Source organism: Gorilla gorilla, chromosome 1 (genome assembly GCF_029281585.2).
Source record: "Gorilla gorilla gorilla isolate KB3781 chromosome 1, NHGRI_mGorGor1-v2.1_pri, whole genome shotgun sequence".
In the NCBI taxonomy this organism is placed as follows: Eukaryota; Metazoa; Chordata; class Mammalia; order Primates; family Hominidae; genus Gorilla; species Gorilla gorilla.
Window position 1 is genome coordinate 168,375,016 of NC_073224.2, and position 20,635 is coordinate 168,395,650.

At 35.9% G+C, this 20,635-nt stretch overlaps 1 protein-coding gene across 1 annotated transcript in view; it reads left to right on the forward strand.

The window, feature by feature from the left end:
• NEGR1 (neuronal growth regulator 1) overlaps window positions 1–20,635 on the forward strand; it is an 874,525-nt gene that overhangs the window by 675,054 nt on the left and 178,836 nt on the right. Inside the window, exon 6 of the mRNA XM_004025980.5 lies at window positions 16,350–16,501. Coding sequence (XP_004026029.2) covers window positions 16,350–16,501 — 152 coding nt within the window. The remainder of the gene's footprint in view (window positions 1–16,349; window positions 16,502–20,635) is intronic.

Here is a 20,635-nt window from a genome sequence, read left to right on the forward strand (position 1 = left end):
ACACTTCCTTCTTCACTAGGCAGCAGGAGAGAGAAGTCCCAAGCAAATCGGGGAAAACCCCCTTATAAAACCATCAGATCTTGTGAGAACTCACTCACTATCACGATAACAGGATGGGGGAACTGCCCCCATGATCTAATCACCTCCCATGGGTCTTTCCCCCCAACATATGGGGATTACAATTCAAATTAAATTCAGGATGAGATTTTGGGTGGGGACACCTCCAAATGATATCATTTACTTATGTCATGGCTCATAACCAATTGCAGCTAAATATCTGAACAGAAAACTGGTGAAATTATATAAAGACTTAGATATTACCACAAAGGATAAGAACGTATGTGATGCAAGCAGGTATTTTTTTCTGGAACTGGAATCAAAAGATTTGTGGAAGACAATATCCCTTTTTAACATCAACCTTAATAATAAGGGATAATATCCCCATAACAGTCTCATTTCTTCTGACTGGTTTTACCTAAAAATTTTTTTAGCTGTTTTATATGCAACTTCTATAATTTGGGTTGTTAAATTTTTAAATTCTTTTTACTAATTTATATGTTTTTACTAATTCTAAATTTGCCTTTTTATAGCTTAGTAGAAGACTCCATATTTTTATATACTGAGAATTAGATAAACTGGTCTGTGGTCACTCTCATTTCACCCTACAATATTGTACATCTGCCAATATAGCCTATCTCAGATTTTGATAACCCAGGTTGAGAAGTTTCAGTTTATAATTATCTATATGGACAAATATCCAGAAAAGTGGTTCTGAATCCTTTATAAGTTATGGAACTCTTTGTTCATGTACAATCTTATTTGGAAGCCCAAGAAGTAATGTTTATGAACACAGCACTTCTCAAGTAGATGCTGGGTAAATGGAGCCTCAATTCTACCTGTTCACAACCCTTCTCTAAATTAGGACATCATTGCAGGAGTCCCCCAAATCCCTGGTTCTCTACAAAACACTGTATAAATAACACTGACAGACTATTTTACATACCTTTCAAAGTCACTTTTTAATTTGTGTCATTAATTTCTTAAAAGCTAACAATCAGAGCTCCTTTGTTAAAGGCCATTTTGTTTCCAATATTTTGTGAAGCAATGTCCTGGATTTTTTTTTTCTGCTCTCTCTTTTTCTCTTTTCTAAATTCAGCAACGATTGTCAAAAAAAAAAAAAAAGCTACAATAATCCTCGGTCCACTTTCGTGGCCTATAGTAAATATAGAAAAGGGCCAGTTGGTGCCCACAATCATAGCTTCAGTGATTTTTTTTTTCCTGCTGTAGAGATGGACTACAGCTTTTATTAGATTTTCAAAGGAGTTCAGAACCATTTGCTAAAAAGGAAAAGGTAGATTGATTTTCCCCAATCAATGTCCTCCCCAACACACTCACACGCATAGAAAAATGCAGCTGTGAAAATCAAATGCACTTGTGAAAGGCAAACATATTTTCAGTTCAGAGTGAAGCATACATTTATCATCTTTAGGGTTATATTTGAGGCAATACTCAAATTCTCAAATATCATGATAATGAATAATTTCGTTTCAAAACTAAAGTAAAGCAAAGTTGAGCATATGCAGGGAGTAGGAAAAAGAAGGATTCTGGTTGCTGAATGGTTGCACTCACTATGCAGATTCACCATAAACGCCCAGGCCATTAAATTATTTACTTCATCAAAATCAAAAGCTAGCCAGGCACAGTGGCTCACGCCTGTAATCCCAGCACTTTGGAAGGCAAAGATGGGTGGATCACGAGGTCAAGAGATCGAGACCACCCTGGCCAACATGGTGAAACCCCATCTCTACTAAAAATACAAAAATTAGCCGGGCATGGTGGCAGGCACCTGTAGTCCCAGCTACTCAGGAGGCTGAGGCAGGAGAATCACTTGAACCCAGGAGGCGGAGATTACAGTGAGCCGAGATTGCTCCACTGCACTCCAGCCTGGAGACAGAGCGATACTGTCTCTCAACAGAATAAAAAATGAAAAAATAAAAATAAATAAAAAGCTGTCTATTTAGCAAGCACCTGCTATTGGACAGGTAGTGTTCTAAGTTGATAATATTTACCCAGTTCACTCTTATAACAAACCTGTAAAGTAAATATTATTATTCTTAACTTTTACCTAAGGAAATCAAAGCATAGAATGCTTTTAAGTAATTTGCACAAGTTCATACAGTTAGCGGCAGAGCTGGGATTTAAAACCAGGAAGTCTTATAAATCTTCATGCAGAGTCCATGGGTTTAACCCCTATACTATGGCACCCAGTGTAGGTCAAGGCCCTTAAGACTCTATCACAACTAATTTGAAATGTCAATGTGAAATACCAAGGTCAAAAGCATTTCAAGTTTTTTATGGATTTGCAAAATAAGAAACTGCATGTACAAACACTCACTTATAATTTCCCGATTTATTTAGTCAAGGACACAGAAAAATGGAGTCAAGAGGAACACAGCAGAAACAGATACAGCATGTTTCAGAGTTGTCTTGTTGACCTCTGAGGTCTTTAACTGGGAACATAAAGCTGTCAGAGACCCTGTCAGAGAGGAACAGAGTTTATTTCTGCAAGATCTAGAGTTTTCTTTCCTAGAGACCTTTTTTGATTTGAGGCTCACATAAATAATCAGAAATAACTTATACGATCGCTTTACTTCTATGTAAGAGAATGTTTATAAATATTCATTTATCTTAAATCAAGATCTTCAAAGCCAGCTCTTCATCCAGATAAACATAAACAAATAAACACAAACAAAAAACAGAGGCAGTGCCTGAACACCCATAGCCCTATCTCTGCCTGCAGTTCTTCAACATCCTGTAAAGTCCATTTCTGTGTGCTAAGAGCAATCAGCTTAAAACCCCTTAAAAGAAGGATGGTAAAATTAAGCACAATTTAAAGAAAAGAAAGAAATATACACTTACTGAGGGGAAAAAAAAAAACACTTTCCAGTTTCTTTGAATTCTTTTATCTCATTTACTGTTCAGACCTCTGTGAAATAAGATTTATTATCATCAATTTAGTGTTGACAAAACTGAGACACAAGAGACTTCACCTGAAGAGCACTCAGCTTTACGTCACCATCAAGACATTTTAGATGTGATAACCTCTCAGCGCATGTTCTTTCCCTTGTTTCTGATGCCATTATTAGTTATCTATTGCTAAGTAACAAATTAACCCAAAACTTAGCAACTAAAACCAGTAAGCACTAACTATCTCAAGCAGCCTCTGTGGGTCAGGAATCCAGGAGCAGTTTGGCTGGATGGTTATCACTCTGGGTCTCTCATAAGATTGCAGTCAAGATGTCACCAGGTGCTGCTCATCTGAAGGCTTGACTGGGGCTGGAGAATCTGCTTCCAAGATGACTGACCCACATGCCCAACAAGTAGTGCTAGTTATTGGCAGATGGACTCAGTTAATTGCCACGTGGATGTCACCATAGGCGACGAGCTTAATCCAGTATTAGTGATCCAGGAGAGAGCTAGATAGAAGCTGCCATGTCCTTTATAACCTAGTTTCAGAAGTCATGCTCTGTCATATCCATAATATATTATTAGCTACATGGGGAAACCTTATTCAATGTGATTTCATGTCATCAAAAACATTTGCTTAATAGGACTTTGGATGCCCTGAAATTGTCATTGTGAGAGGGGACAGCACAGGGACATGAATATCAAGAGGTGAGAGTCATCTGATGCCATCTTCAAAGATGGCTCCCACACTGTCTCTCTCATGCATTATCTAAGTATTTTTTATATTGGAAATATTAGTCATTTGGCTTTTAGTTTATTCCACCATGAGAGTGGCTAATGTTATATACTAGTTATTAAAATATTACCTCTTAGGATAAGGTAGTCATTTTTTAACATGATAGTTTCTTTCAGCACACCTGGAATGAAGAGTATCAATGGGCTTAATTTTACTATGTATTTATTTAAGCCTTGGGAAAATTAGAGTTATAAAGAGAGCCAAATATTTAAACTTTTTTCCTCAATACTATAGAAGGTTGTTAAGTAGAAATATACTCTTTATATGCATATGCAGTGAAAAGACAATTTCAGAACATCCAAAGTATCATTAAGCAAATGTTTTTGGTGATATGAAATTCAATTAATCTATTGTTTGAGAATAGTACATTCATTTAGGATTAAGGCTAAAAACATGAATTGTAATATACTGGCATTTCAATAGGTATTACAAAAACATGGATCGGTATTACTTTGTGAAGATGGTATTACCATCTTGTCTTAGATGAGATTTTTGTTATTTTGCCTGCATCGTTGAATTCCCTCCTCTTTTTCTAGATTACCTCAAATCCAAGCCTGAGGTCTAGAAATACGTGCTTTCTGATTTCTCATGACCATTTTAACTGCTCCAGGCTTTTAGGCAACTGATATGTTAGCTTGATTTAGTCATTTCACAATGTATACATATATAAAAACATGACATTATACCCTATACATATATAAAATTATTATTGGTCAATTAAAAATAAAGTATTAAATAAATGAGTAGATTTTAAAAATAGTATTTTACTTACTTTTCCTGTTTTTAGGCAAAGTGCTAATTGTAGAAGTGCTTTTTTGGAATTTTTTAGCTGCAACCGCATTTCTTTCCTATTCCTCTAATATAATTTAATATAGGGATGAAAACGTTGCAAATGAGGTAAATATAAATTACTCCAATGAATGAAAAAGACATCAAAATTATCGATTTATTAGTTTAAAAGCTGTGTACCTACAAAATGGAAATTTTTGCATTTGGCGGTGTGGGGCCTATAATATCTTGACTTTTAAGCAACATATTTCAAACTTGGCCTATTCTCTTTTAAGTCATTCCTTATAACACTGCTATAGAAAAAAATGTGATGGTCATTATCCCTGGTGAGAAGGGTTAGTTATCTAGGTGCATAAAATATGCATGCATAGACAAGTACAAAATGTGTGCAGATACGAATGAATGCATAGGAAAACACCTAAAGTCAGCCTTGTAGAATATGCCATGTTCACTTTACATAGAGGCATGGTGACCTTTTTCAGTAAGGTTAATGTTAAGTTTCACTTTAGATAACAATTATTTTTCATTCCTGATTTTACAATGGTAACATGAACTTGAGAAATCATAATAAAGAGTAATGACCATTCCCCTCCTCTTTTCTATTCTAAATATTTACTACCTGATTGTCTAAGCAAGCTATAAATTTTATGTGAGCATTCACTTTGCTGCAGGACTGTGGGAGGGTGGGTCTTCTCCCCTTCTTATATTTTTGAGGAAACCAGCAAAATGAGTTAAAATTTTTTTGTATGTAGGAAAATTTTGATTCCCCTTTCTTTACTGTTTTCATGCAATTTATTTACGTCAAAATTATGAATACATTACATTTGCATAGCAGATTATGATTTTCAAGGCTTTATTATGTGTGGTGGCTTTGCAAAATGTTCACATTGTTTCACTTACATAGAGTCAATTCTTAAGCCTGGGGTGCTACATGGCAGAGAGAGGAAGAGAGAAAATGCAAGATAGCACATATAATTAAACGGCATGACTTGCTACTCTACTGCTTCAAAAATACATACCATGGGAGATATGAAACTGGCTCTCCTTCAGTGGGTCTTCATTCCCATGTATCTCTGATAGTATGAGCATCTCTCTATTTTTAATGAGGTTTTAATGTTGAAAATGTTTGTTTAATGTAACATGGCTCTGAAACAAAGCCAAATACTTTAGTGCTCACTCATCAACAGTGATGTAAAGCAGGGGTCAGCAACATTTTTTAAAACATATATTCCCATGAGTAAAATAAAAAAATTAGCAAAAAGTAACAATATTTCCATACCGATTTTTACTTATGGTTATGCATTTCTGAACTAGTGTATTCATGCATTAAATGACCTGAGACAGAAAATTTTAAAAATGAGATAAGAATACAGTACAAATGGACCTTCTGTTATTTTTTTCTCACACTCCAATTAGTCATTTATTTCTACTTTAGGATACTTGCTTTCCATTTTGGAAACTATTGTAAAGTATGGTAGTTTGAAACAAGGAGTTTAAGGAATTTTCAAGATTAATTTTAACAACATGCAACTTTACCTTATGTGCTGACTTTGCTATCTTATAACACATATTTTACAACTTACTACATACTATCTTACTCATTCCTTGTATAATTCTAACCGGATTACATATGATAATAAAAACTGTATCTTTTGAAGGTGAAATGACTTGAAGGAAAGCAGACCTAATTTCCAGACTCCTATGTCAGGATATCTCTCTTCTAGATTTTACATTACAAGTTTGATTATTCAGAAAGGACAGAAGTACATTCTGTTTCTCTTTTGCTTTTATCTTATCATTCACAAGGTGGTTCTTACCAACGTAGGCAGTTATATGCAACGTAGGCAGTTATATGTTTTGATTTAGAAGAGTACTAGAAATAACCTTATTACCATTTCAGATTAACAGTGATCTTCTCTTCTAACTTCAGATTTCACTTCTTCATTCACCTGTAAGATAATTTGAAAAGTTTCACTTCTTCATTAATCTGTGAGATAATTTGAAAAGGAAAGGAAAGAAAAGTTCCTGAATTGAAGAAACTTGCATTTCTAGTGTTATCTCGTTATTATATTTTGCTATGTCGTGTTATGTTGTTTATTATTTTATTTATTTCATTTGATGATATTTCTTTTAATAACCAATGTGGTGTCAGTACAACTCTTACCACGTTTGTGACGACTTTAACATTCAAGGCCAGAGATGCAAATAAATATATGAAATAACTGAAAGCATTTCAGCTACTGGGAACTGAAGAGCACATGCCCGTGTGAGACACAAATACATATTATTACATTGAAAACATTGGGTCAAACAAAGATGAAAGTGGGCCACCTCCAGTTTATATCCTGTGACTTAGAGTGTAGGATTTGTCATAAAAATCAGCAAAATGAAATAAGTACTAAGTAAGAAAATTTTCAGGGAACCCTAAGGCAAGACCTGTGAAAGTGCACAGCAAGAGCCCATTCAACTCAAATAAAAGGGTTACAGAATACTTCAGGGCAAATGTAGCTTTTTTGCTGGATGCCAAAGGATGAGTAGCACTTCCAAACTTTCCACGGGGTTAAGAATAATCATGGGCAAGAGAAGAACGTGATCAATGTCATGTAAGCATTATGCAGAAGGTTTTTAAATGTCTTGGTGTGCAGGATATGAAATCTGGTATAACAGGAGTTAGGGCTAGAAAGGCACCTTAGGGAAAGACTTGGAGGGTCTTAAATTTTACGAGGCATTTGGACTGGATTCCAGAAGTATTGGAAAGCTATTGAGGGGATTTTCAAGAGTACTAAAACAATCTAGTCTCTTTTTTGTGTGTAGCAGTAGTTTAATTTAATTTATTTATTGATTTATTTTAGATTCAGCAGGTACATGTGCAAGGCTGTTATATAGGTATATTGCATAATGGTGAGGTTTGGGTTTCTAGGGCATCCGACACCCAAATAGTGAACATTGTACTCAGTAAGTAATTTTTCATCCCTCACTCCTCTCCTAGCCCTCCCACTTTTGGAATCCTTAGTGTCTATTTTCCATTTTTATGTCCATGTTTACCCATTTTTTAACTCCCACTTATAAGTGAGAATGCAGTATTCGATTTTCTGTTTCTGAGTTATTTCACTTAGGATAATGGCCTATAACTCCATCCATGTTGCTGCAAAGGACATGATTTTATTCTTTTATATGGCTGCATAGTATTTCACTGAATATATGTGCCACATTTTCTTTATCTAATCAACCATTGACGGATGCTCAGGTTGATTCCATGACTTCGCTATTGTGAATACTGCTATGATAAACATACAAGTGCAAGTGGCCTTTTAATATAATTATTTGTTTTCCTTTGTTTAGTGGAATTGCTGGGCCAAATAGTAGCTCTGCTTTTATTTATTTGAGACATCTCCATAGTGTTTTTCATGCAAGCTGAACTAATTTACATTTCTACCAGTCATGTACAAGCATACCCTTTTCTCCACATCCACACCAACATCTGTTGTTTTTTTGACTTTTTAATAATAGCCATTTTGACTGGCATGAGGTGGTATTTCATTGTGGTTTTAATTTGCATTTCTCTGATGATTAGTGAAGCTGAGCATTTTGTATATGCTTGTTGGCAGCTTGTATGTCTTCACAAAATATTTCTTAGAGTAGTTGGAAGAAATGGATGGGAAAGTTAAAATATGGCTTAGAGTATTAGATATGCAGTTAAAAAGCAAGAGAGAAGAAAGGTAGTATTTGCTTATTTCAGTGACTAATTCGATATAAGGAAAGGAAAATTTGAACGTAATTCTGTGTTTTCCATCTAGACAACAAGATAAAGAGTGAAGCCACTGGCTGAGGCTGGAACACAGGAAGAAAGTTTAGGGAGGGACCACACTCAGTTCGGTTTGGGACATACTAGAATCAAGGGGTTAGTACTGCACACACAGAGTCTACCCATAAACAGCTGGAATTAGGTTGTGTTTTTAAAATGCGTAATGATTTTTCTAAAATAAATAGTTGATCTTACACTTTATGTATGAAGCCTGTCGGTGTTTCTTCACTGTCCCTGGAATAAAGTCCTCACAACAGAGGGTGGTATGTAGGTTTCTTCACATTCTGGCCCCTGTATTCCACTCTGGCTATGAATCTTGCCATTCTACCCTCACACAACAGGAGCTGTGGCTATCCTGAAATATTTCCACTCCCAGACTTTGATATGAGCTCCCTCTTTCAGGCCTCTTCACATGTTGGCTCCCTTGTTTGTAAGCCCCTTCCACTCACATACCCATTCCTGGCTGCCTTTGGCTGGCAGCCTTCCACTACCTAGTCCTTCAGTCTCCATGGGGATGTCACCTTCTCCAGGAAAGCTACCACAACGAGATTTTTTCTACCTGGGGAGGGAGCTTTTCAAATGTACCCTCATGGGCTCACATCTAACAAGCACTTATTAAACTAAACACAACCTATTTTACTTTTTCATCTCTCCTGCTAAGCTCTAAATCTACCTGGAAATGAGGATTCTGCCTTGTTCACTATCATGTCCCCAACATTTATCATGGTATTTGGCATGAATGATACACTCTGTTGGAAGACTGCGTTATAGCCTTTTACTAAATATAAAATAGAGCCATTCTTATTTTAACACACTTTCAAATTGGTGAGAGACTATTAGTACAAATGAATCCTGTCACCTTAGATTGCAGGACATTGTAAACCCAATATATGATTAGAGAAAGGAAGCTGATTTCTGTTGCTCAATTCTGGCTTCTCAGGATTTTTTTCTTTGTGAATATAGTTTCTGAGAAATGGTTGTGCTGTTATATTATGGGGTAATATTTTACATTAAAATCATGGGCATATTGATATTAGAAAAATAGTTCAAGTGGTGGGGAGAAGTCCAGTCATAGGCCAGGTTGCCAGGGATACAGGAACTCACAGCAGTCAGGGAGGCTTGACATCTGTACTGTAGCCATTGTTTATTTAATGTAGGGTTAAAGGAATATCCTCCCATGCGAATCAAATTGTCACAAGGAAAGCAGCCCAAATATCTCTAATCTAAAATTATTAATTTCATTAAAATTGATAAACAAGACATACATTTTAAATAGCTTAATAAAGTCTAGATTCATTAAAGTGTTCTAATATATTATAAAACATTAATTTATTCAAATGCACAACTAAAGATAGATACCCCTTGGGGCTAAGACAGTGATGCATGATATTCTTCAGCCTGTTCCTAGGAATAAATGATATCATATTGTTTTCAAGCCTTAAGTATCAAGCAGCACAATAAACCAGTAGGTTGCCATAGCAGCATAATCACATAAATTTTCATTTCTCTCTGGTATCTAGCGGTTCGTGCTCCTCCTCCTCCCTTTCGCTTTTCTTTTTTGTTAAATCTGTGAAAAGCTTAGATGAGATTGATGATGCACATGTAATTGATACTGAGTTTGGCACATCTTGAAATCAGGATGCCATGATCTTTTCAGTCACTCTCCTAGATCTTTTCTTTAAAAATAATTTCCTGAATGCTCAATATTTAATATTTTTCTGCCAACTGAGAGGAAATGTATCTGTTCTAAGAAACAGACTCTATCATTGAACAATAACACCTATCATAATCTAGTGCCTACTGCATTTGGCATATATGTGCATAAATATTACACATTAAATATTTTTAAAAACATTTTAACATTAACACTTTGTGATTGGCTTCATTTCTCCCATTTCACAGATGAAAAAACTAAGAATTACAAAATATAAAAACATAATTCATTCAGACCAGCATGCAACAATTACTCTATACCTATTAAGTATCCAACACTATAGTACATGCTTAGAATACAATGAATAACAAAATCAACCTTGAACCTTGCCCTAACAGAGTTATACTCTAATGAGGAAGATGGACATTAATAAAAAATCACACAAATATATGAAAACTTAAAGCTGAAATGATATTAGAAAAAGAAGTATTTGATGTTATGATGATAATTTGGCCAAGCCAAGCAGAATACAATAACCCCATACCATCACGATAACTGGAACTTTACAGAGAATTTTAGGATTACTCTAAAATACTGCATTCTTGTCATTTGGATAGGTTGCATTTTTCTTCCATTCTTGGCTATATTCTACATATACACTATGAGGAGGGACTTTCTTCCATCCAAATATTTAGTGAACCTAGAGGAAGAAAAACAAACAGTAATTGATGCTGAGAGTATATGTATGTTGCAGAGAGTGTGAGCAGGGAAGGAGGAGAGAACCTACTCTATGTTTCTCATCTCAGGCTACAAGAAGCCTGGAAGGCTGACTATGGGAAGCTAGACACAGCTGCTCTAAAAGCCTGCACTGAAAGACATAACTAAGCCCCAAATACATAGTCAAGAGGCTTCTGGTCCAGAGATATATCCAGATAGTATAGTTTTTTTAGTTAATTTTTTACCCATTAGACTCACCTCTGGATCAAACCTGGCTTTCCTGGCATAGGTGCCACATACCACTTGGCTATTTAGCTCCCTTGGTTTTATTCCCTGGCTTGACTCGATTTTCTTGAAGTATCCATGATTTCTGATTTGTCTCTCCAAACTTAGATACAATATCCTGGTTTCTACTTAGCGATTTGAATGTCAATTGCTACTTTCGGAGGGTACCAGTAGTCAGAGGACCTATATTTAAATCTTGATTCTGCCACTTATCAGATGGTGCAAGATAAATTAACCTAATCTTCTTAAATGTCTGTTTTCTCACCTATAAAATGGGACTAATAACAACTACCTCCTAGGATTGCTGTGAAGATTTGTTGATATGTGCATTTCAACATGCTTAAAGTTTTCTACGTGTCGATTTTTCACACTTGTAACACGAAACATTATTGTGTACAATGCTGAATTTTGTTTTTGATTTTGGGATGGAGTCTCACTCTGTTGTCCAGGCTGGAGTGCAGTGGCACGATCTTGGCTCACTACAACCTCCGCCTCCTGGGTTCAAGCAATTCTCCTGCCTCAGCCTTCCGAGTAGCAGGGACTACAGGCGCCCACTGGGATTACCATGCCTGGCTAATTTTTGTATTTTTAGTAGAAACGGGGTTTCACCCTGTTGGCCAGGCTGGTATCAAACTCCTGACCTCAAATGATCCACCCACCTTGGCCTCCCAAAGTGCTGGGTGAGCCACCATGCCCAGCCACAATGCTGAAAATTTTTAGTATGAGATTACTTCAGTCATAAATGTATTGAGAACAGATAAAATGTCCACATACATAAAGCATTCCTGGTCACATTGAAAAGACTAGAAATACAGTCTGATTCACAGCCTACACACACACACACACACACACACACACACAGAGAGAGAGAGAGAGAGAGAGAGAGACATATATATATAAATAAAACTCCATCCTTGAGAAAGGCATTATAGGATGTGTTGTGGAAGGGACCTGTATGCTATCTTAATGTCATCTTCAGATTTTCAGGTAGAACTATGGTCCTTGAGATAATAACTATGTCATAATTTTCCTCTATGGTTTCTAACTCTCTTTCAGCATAGAAGGCATTTAATCGTAATTTGATAACCAAATAAAACCTCATTTTTGTTAAGTCCATATAAGAGTTCTACCATCACTCATGACTTCTTTTAAATCTTTCACTTTTGTTTTAATATGAGCTGTATCTTTAGTTCACACAACATCTTGGAATTCTACAAGCCTACAGTCCATTGCTGACATTAACATTCCTTGTCTTTGTAAATAAAACTTTTATGATTCAAGGGTTAACTTCCCCCACCATCTAATACCAAAGATTGATTAATAAGACCATATTAATCTTCCCACTCATATAAAATGATATATCATTATCATGTTCTCTCATAATTCCAGTCTGGTAAAAGATTTATCATTATTTGAGAATGCCTCCCTCACTCTTATTCCAAGTTATTCTAATATTTAAAATGTTGTCTGATACTTCTTAATATATATGTCCTACATTAGGAATGAAGTCTTTCTGAGGCTGTTTTCATCTGCAAGTTGGTTTCTCTAGAGATATCTGTTGTTATTCCTGACCTGGAAAGACAGATAATGAACAATAGTCTTAAAATGTGGATTGAGACTGGATTTATATATAAAATGAATGAGGTCCAGTGTAGCTGCTCCATTTATTAATATTTTTGCAATCTTAACAATCAGTGCTGATGGCTATGTGGCCAGTTTTTTGGGGTGATGTTGCTGCAGGCTTTTCTGGTCATCACAGATAGCTGCTGCCTGGAGGGAGGTTATGATTGTAAAGTTTCTGTCCATTTTGTGAGTCAGAAATATAAGTATCCCTAGTTATCAGCAGGCTTTCCATGTGCTACTTCTGACTGACACTAGAAAATATAGGGGACTATTCTAATTCAGAACTAGTTAGTGGGTTGGGCTGTGTCACTTATGAGCTGACAGCCTTGGCTAGCAAAGCAAATAGCCTGTGGTTCACAGATTTATGAGGCATTGGCAAAAGCTAGAAGGGAGAAGAGGAGTGAGAGTTATGGTTCTCAATGTGGAGCAAACTTCTATTGGTGTCAGAGAGTAGAGGACAGCAGGGTCCACAGAAATAGAAGGATCTTATAACTATATTCCCTATGATAAAAAACGCAATGAAGAAAAATGACCAGGTATTTCCAAGTAGGCACCATATAGTACTGATCTATGCTGAAGAAATGGATGCCATATTTAACTCCGAGCTCTACAGAATTTGTTTCTCCTTTTTTTTTTTTTTTTTTTGTGGCAGGGAGGTGCAGGGTTTGGCAGGGGCTATAAGAAAGCATATTTCATTGTATAATCTAAGTCAATATAAGAATGATTCTTTTTACAGAAATAAAAATATAGACAATCATATTAGAATAAATCAATTTTGTAAAGAAAAACGTCATTAATTAGAGAGCTCTTTTATCATTATTTGGTTTCAGTCAAGGAGTGAATCACATTAGGGTCGTATATGCTGGAGCTTCTAGCTGTGGCTCAAATTTATATATCCAGTAATTAAGGGTAGATATGTTTATATTAACAAGGTCCACACAGTGACCAAAATACCCTTCTGTTGTAAACACCTGTTTATGTGCTGGATTCTTCTCCTTGGCTCTGACCTTCTCAAGAGCAGAGATCATGGGTTGCCCAGTCTTGTCCCTAGTCACTCAGCCAGCATAGAGCTCATCTTTGTAGCAATTTAATGAATATTTTCAGAATTGATTTGAATAATTGAGAAAGCCCATCTTCATACCCCAGAACTCTCCAGGAAAATCACAAAAGTACATTCTCTAGACATATATACCATATCAGAAGTCACTCTCCCACAGAGTCAGCTTTGCAAAGTCCTTCTTCCAGCCATCTACCAGATGAAGATAGGTTCTTACGTGATGTTTGAGGAGTCAGCACTTCTAAAACACACAACTACAGAAGAAAGTCAGCTTTAGATTTCTCTAGTAATTTCAGAAAAGTAGCTTTCCCCAGAGGGAAGAAAATTCCCTCGGGGAACTTAGTTTTCTTTTTTATTGGCCATAATAACCTGCCTGGCTGATCCGAGTAGCAGGGGTTGGAGCACTAATGCTCCACTCTGGTAAGGATGCACACGGTACTGCTGGCCAGAGGCCCAAAATGGGCCCACACATACAGAGTATGGATGCGCTACATGATTCAGCAACATCTGTGGCTGTGCCTTCAGATACATTTAAGGGCAGGGAACTGGAAGCTAATTCACCCAGAAAGACAGAAAGACAGCCATAAGGAGCATAAGCATATAGTGCCATGGAGTGTCTGAATTTACTTCCTCAAGTATTTCCCCTGGGTCTAGCCAGTTGAAGGCCCTGGTTAATTTCTCTCTCAACTCTTCGGCAGGTAAATAGTCCTACTTTTGGTCGATGGAGCACAACAGGGATTTAGTAGTCTAGGGAGTTTATGAGTCCTCTGGAGAATGTGTCTATAACAAAGATGCGGGCAAATTTAAGTTATAATGCTGAAACTTGCAAGGCAATGAAACTGGTTTTTTACACAGCATATATACTGATTAGTTAAAAACGAAGTTGTTAATGTGATACAGAAAAATATATAATAATGACTAGGGGAATTTAGCATAAATGTTGCTAGGCTAAAAATATGAGACAGAAGAATAAAAGCAGCCATATCCATGATATTTTATGCCCTATTATCTTATGTCAGAGTTGGAGATCACTAAATTTATTGCTCAAGCTAAAGTTTGTTCAATGTTTATTTAACTCACAGTTTTATTAATCTGATTAAAGTTTGCATTTGAGGTAAGCCAAATTCAGCTATTACATGAAATATAAGTAATTCCCAGAGTAATCAAGTATGACTGCTCATTTTAATCTGCATTTAACTACAGTATATTTCATCTAAATTCAGGTGCAAGCCACACAGTATAATGCAAAGGAGTTCAAATTGAACTCTCAGGGGATGGCATTTATTAACATTTTGATAATTAAAAAAATACAAAAACTTTAACACATTAAAGAGAAAAAAACTACCATGCCATTTGGACTATCAGTTTACATAGCCTATGTTGTGATCAGTGCATCTCCTTTGCAATAAACTTGGGGTAAATTGTGTAGAAGTTATCAAGTTGACATACTCATTGTAGGAAAATGTATATTTAAAGAGATAATTTCTTGAAGAGGTGACTGAAGCGGGCTTACTAATGCCTATGTTGGGGGAACATCACCTGAATACCACTGACCTTTGTACTATTTATTATGTATATAGGATATCACTATTAAGTGCTTTGCAGGATTCAAATATCAGAGAAAGCATGTGCATTTAGCCTTTCCTTTTGAGGAATTTAAAACAATTCAATTTATTTGCTTTGAAAAGACTTGTATATATGGAAACTGCTAGAGAGAATAGTACAAAAGAAACATACAGAGAGAGAGATAAGAGTCCTTTAAGATAAATTAGAAAAAGAGAGATAAGTCTTAGGTTAGACCTAAATGAGGAAGGAAGAATCTGACTAGCATAAATAGAAGGTACAAGAGATAGGTTACAGATTTAGAAAAAGGGTGAAGCAGAAGTAGGTACAACATGCATTGAGAATGGTGAAGCCATGTCAGCCAATTTCAGAGTGAGGGCCTCTGGTGGTAAATCCAGAGACTGTTGGACAATTGGTTTGAATTTGGGTATAGCTGAATCCCATACTGAAGTCCAGAGAGTTTTAAAGACTTTCCATGGCACATTCCTAAAATGTGGCAGTGATGGGACTCAACTTTAAATGCTATCTCCAATACTATATGACTGTCTCTTTCTAGGTTTAATGGAAGTTATCTGTCTGGGTTGTACAAGAGTAAAGTGGTGTTGACTCTGGACTCAGAACTATCCTATCACAGTTGTAGGGTTAACTTTCAAGGGAGTTATTTAATAATATCTGAAATGACCCAGACATACTCTGGCCAGCTTCCTAGAAACCATCAGTTTGTACTTTCAGTGGAATCTTTATATTTATTTCCCTTAAACTCCTTCCTGACTTTAATAGATGAGATATTATTGGTATGGTATGTTTCATTTTCTAAAATATGTAACAGTGCCTAAATAGGACATGTAGCTATCCAAGCTCAGTTTGTTATATAGCACAAATAATCCCACAGGAACAATCTGCAGCTGACATGCAACCTCACCTCCCCCAAATCTACTAATGTAAGTGAAATGTAAATTGCACCATTATCACGTTATATGCTAACGTCAGCTTAGTTGAATTGTCTATGGGTTGCCATGACAACCCCAGCTAAGATAAAAACGAAACTGGTATTCACAATACATATTTACCTAGAGCTTATTTTGTCTTCTAGGCTCTTCAATGGCCAACAAGGAATTATTATTCAAAATTTTAGCACAAGATCCATTCTCACTGTTACCAATGTGACACAGGAGCACTTCGGCAATTATACTTGTGTGGCTGCCAACAAGCTAGGCACAACCAATGCGAGCCTGCCTCTTAACCGTAAGTAATGCAATGGTACCAAAATGCTTCCAGGGGCCTCTGGGCCCCTATCCATCTGTAGAGATAAAACCTAAGAATGGAGTACGTTCGTTTTAAAACTCAACCTGATGTGACACATTCCTTATACGTCACACATTCCTTACACATGGAAACTTTGCTCCCAAATCATATAGTTGTCCAAGGATTTTATAATCCCTGTAGAAGTCGACATGTGTTTAAAAAAATATGTTAGAGCTGAGAAAGGAAAAAATACATAAATAATAGGGCTAACTGAAAAAGTGTCTTTTGGCTGAAGTCAGTAGATCTGGTGAGATTTTGTTGTTTTTTAAATGTATTGCATATTCTTGAAGTATAGATTAACATGGCTTGAATTTACTCTTGGTTGGTTTTCATAAAACATTCATCTCGGGGTAGCCAGAATTTCACAAGCCATACATAAAATGAAACAGTAAGTAAATGATCATGGACAAAATATTTTATCCATATAGATAATATTTTTACTCAAAATTGTATTTTAAAATAAAACTTAAGATTTTATTCAAATAAATACTACATTTCTAATGTATCTTACTTCCTAAGGACTAAAAATTAATAAAGAAGCACAAACACAAGGATCGGGTAAAAGGATAGAAACCTCCATGAATGTTTCCTCCTATAATTAATTTTACTGCTGTTTAGAAGCTGAGTAACCAACAAATTGTTGCAGCCACAAAATATTCTTAATTTTGAAATCAAATGTTTCTCAAAATGTTCAAAGACTAGAGAGAGTATACTGTCTTTTCAGTGCCACAAAGTTATCTGAATTATCCTTATCTCTTAGAGTTAATATTTTATGGTAACTTGACAAATGTATATTTGTCTTACGATCCTGTTACAGTAAGCTATCTCTGAAAAATGCAAATATTGTATAGTTCATCATAAATATCATTTCCATTTTGCAGAAATGGGGATGGGATATATGATGTTCCTACAACTTAAAAATATACTGTAATAAGTTTCCATGATTTATGAGCTTTACATTACCATAAGAACGCTGATGTGAAATAAAACATATCAGTTTATATTACATCTTTTATTATTCCAGCCTAATATCCTTTAGCACTCAATTTGAAAGAAAAACATTGCTTGCCATGCAATAGTTATAGTATAATATGCTTGCTTAAGTTCCTTCCATGAGGATGATTTATTTAGTGAAATTATGAATAATATAAACCATTGAAAATATTATAAAGCAGTGTGAATTCCAATTTAATGTAAATATCGATACTTCTTTGGTATATTATTAATATTTTAAATGGTTTAAATATTCAAGCGCTTGAAAGAATAAATGAATTAACACGGCAAAGTAAAGAAAAATTTAAGGCTTAATAACATATTAAGTTTTGCTATTTAAATTTCTAAATTACATTCTGATTTTCAAAACTGAAACATTAATGAATGTGAAAAATTAGGAACAAATGCCACTTGTGTAAACATTTGTTTTACTCTGGCAATCTTAACACAAATGTCTGGAAATAATATAGTGCTGAAAAGGCTTCTAAACGTAGTGCCTTCAGAAGAGACTCTCATCATCTCTCTCTGCCATTGACTTGCTGTATGCTGAGGTGCTATTAAGTACATACAGTTTGATTAATTTGTTAATAAAGGCAAATGTGAAAATCTTGTCTGTAATTATGAACATAGCCCTGGGAGTTTGAAAAAATGTTCATATATTCAGAACCCCTGGTATGACCTCATCTGAAGCTCTTACTGCACTAAGCATTTTTATTTTGTCTTATAGTTATTTTTATATATATTCCATCTCTCCATCAAATTATAAGTTCTTTAAAAAGACAGGATCAGTGTCTGATTAGTTATTTTATTTCCCATATCACCAAGCACAGCACCTGCTATTTAATAAGCAAGGAGTAAATCTTTAGTGAATAAATGAATTAAACATTGAGTAAATGAATGGATGGATTAATGAATAAATAAATGAGTGAATGAGTTTTAGCTGTAGAATTTGTACTTGTAACCTCTACAGATACAAGGCAATATGACTGTAATTACAAATAGCACATTGTTAGCTTACTCTGAAACAGACCCTATTCTTATTTTTTATATAAACTTGTTCATTTAATTCTCACAAAATCCAAAGAGCTAGATTCTGTAATTCCCCTCTTCTAGAAAAGGAAACTTAGAGAATATAAATGTGGCCGAAGCCAAATGGTTAGTGACAAAGCAAAACCTTAAACCCTGACAATCTGGCTTCAGATTCTAAGCTTTTATCTACAATGCCTACACCCGGCAAAGCACGGCACTAGATGTTGGAAAGAAAAGGGTGAGTAGGACTGGAACCCCATCCTGAAGGAGTTCTCAGATGAGTGAGAAGTGAGAAACAGTCAAGCAAGCAACGATAATGCAATAAGGTCAGTGGTACCATAATGGGGCAGAGAAGGTGCTCTTACTATAGTCTCAAGGGTCATGAAAGAACTTTTATCTAGAGTAGCCAATACCACTATCTGAATTATATCTAAGGTACAACTCAAAACATCATCTTAGCAATGACTATCTCATTTTCTGGGGCAGAACTTTGCAGGAGCTCATTCAACAACAGTCATGTGCACAAAGTATAGTGACACAAATAAGAGAATGATCAACTCAGTCTCAAGGACTCAGGGAAAAATATAAAGGAGATGCCCCTTGAGGTAAAGGTGATTAGGTTGAGCCTGGGTGTGGGAATGGTGATGGAAGAAAGAGAGAGGCAAGCACTCTAGTGTTGAACCGCTCATGTAAAGACATGGCAGTATGAAACAATTTAATACATTTGAAGACACAATAGTACTTTAACATGGCTAGAATAAAAGGTAGAAGGAGAGTATTGAGAGATGAGGGTAGACAAGTTGACACGATGAAGATGAGAGAGTTGAAATGAGTTTTGGCTGTATCCTGGTTTTGGAGAGTTACGGAAGGATTTTAACAAGGGAATGATACAAACAGATTTGGTTTCCAAAAGACACTCTTAGGCATTGTGGACTGCTAAACCCAGATATTAAACTTTTAATACTAAAGGCAAAATAGCAATAATAGTAATAGCACCAAAAAGAATAGCAGAGGTGAGAGAGTTGAGAGCTAATTAGGAGATAGCCATTAATGACCAAATCTGGCAAGAAAAGGAAGGGAGTTGCAAGGATCTAGATAACTGCTAATGTTTAGTTTGCATGAAATTAGCCAGAATAAGTATATAAGAGAAGAATTAAGGCTTTTAGATTTTAAAAGGAGGTAGAAATTAAAAGAAAAAATTAGGTCGTTTCTAGATATTTTTAGTTTGAGGCAATGTCTAATAGGTAGCTGGGTATAAAGCCCAGAATGGAGACATAGATTTAAAGTTATCCGAATGGAGGTGGTAGTTTCAGCCATGAGAGTAAATGAGACTTCTCATAGAAGCCATGTAGAGTGATAAGATTACCAAGAACAGAAATCCAAGTAAAATTAGCATCGAGTGAGCCTAGGAAGAGAAGCATCCTGCAGAAGCAAGCAAATTCAGTGTGGATGGAGATGCCTGAGGAGGGTCAGCACTGTGGAGTGCTGTGAAAGCTGTGAGAGCAGCCCATTTTAGGAAGAATGAAGAGTCAGCACTGTCCTGTGCTACGTCTACTCAGGGAACATCTGAAAATCAACCACTGTCTCTGACATTTGGGCAGTTAGTTACTGGTGACCTTTGCCAGAGCAGTTTCTGTGTAAAACTGAGAGTAGAAGCCAGATTTCTGTGGATTAAGGTTAAATAAATAGATGAGGAAATAGAGACATGGATAATAAACTGCTCTTTTCAGAGGTTAGGCTATGAAAAGAAGAAGACAAGACTGATGTTATGCCTTGATGTCTAGCTGCTGGTCTGATTAGGATTCCTTTCTGATTAATAGGCCCAATGGCTGTGTGTATATGAGCAGCTCCCTGACCCGCAAAGATACAACACCCTAACATTTGATGAACTATACTATAGTGAACTTGCAATGTTTTCTGTTTTTCTGCAAGTCTCCATCATTTTCAGCTTGTTTGCCTCTTTCTCACATCTTCTTTGGGTGCGAGGGAAATAAGCAAAAGTTTTGATTTAACATGAAGACAACTTAAACCCCTTTATCTTCCATGGCCTGT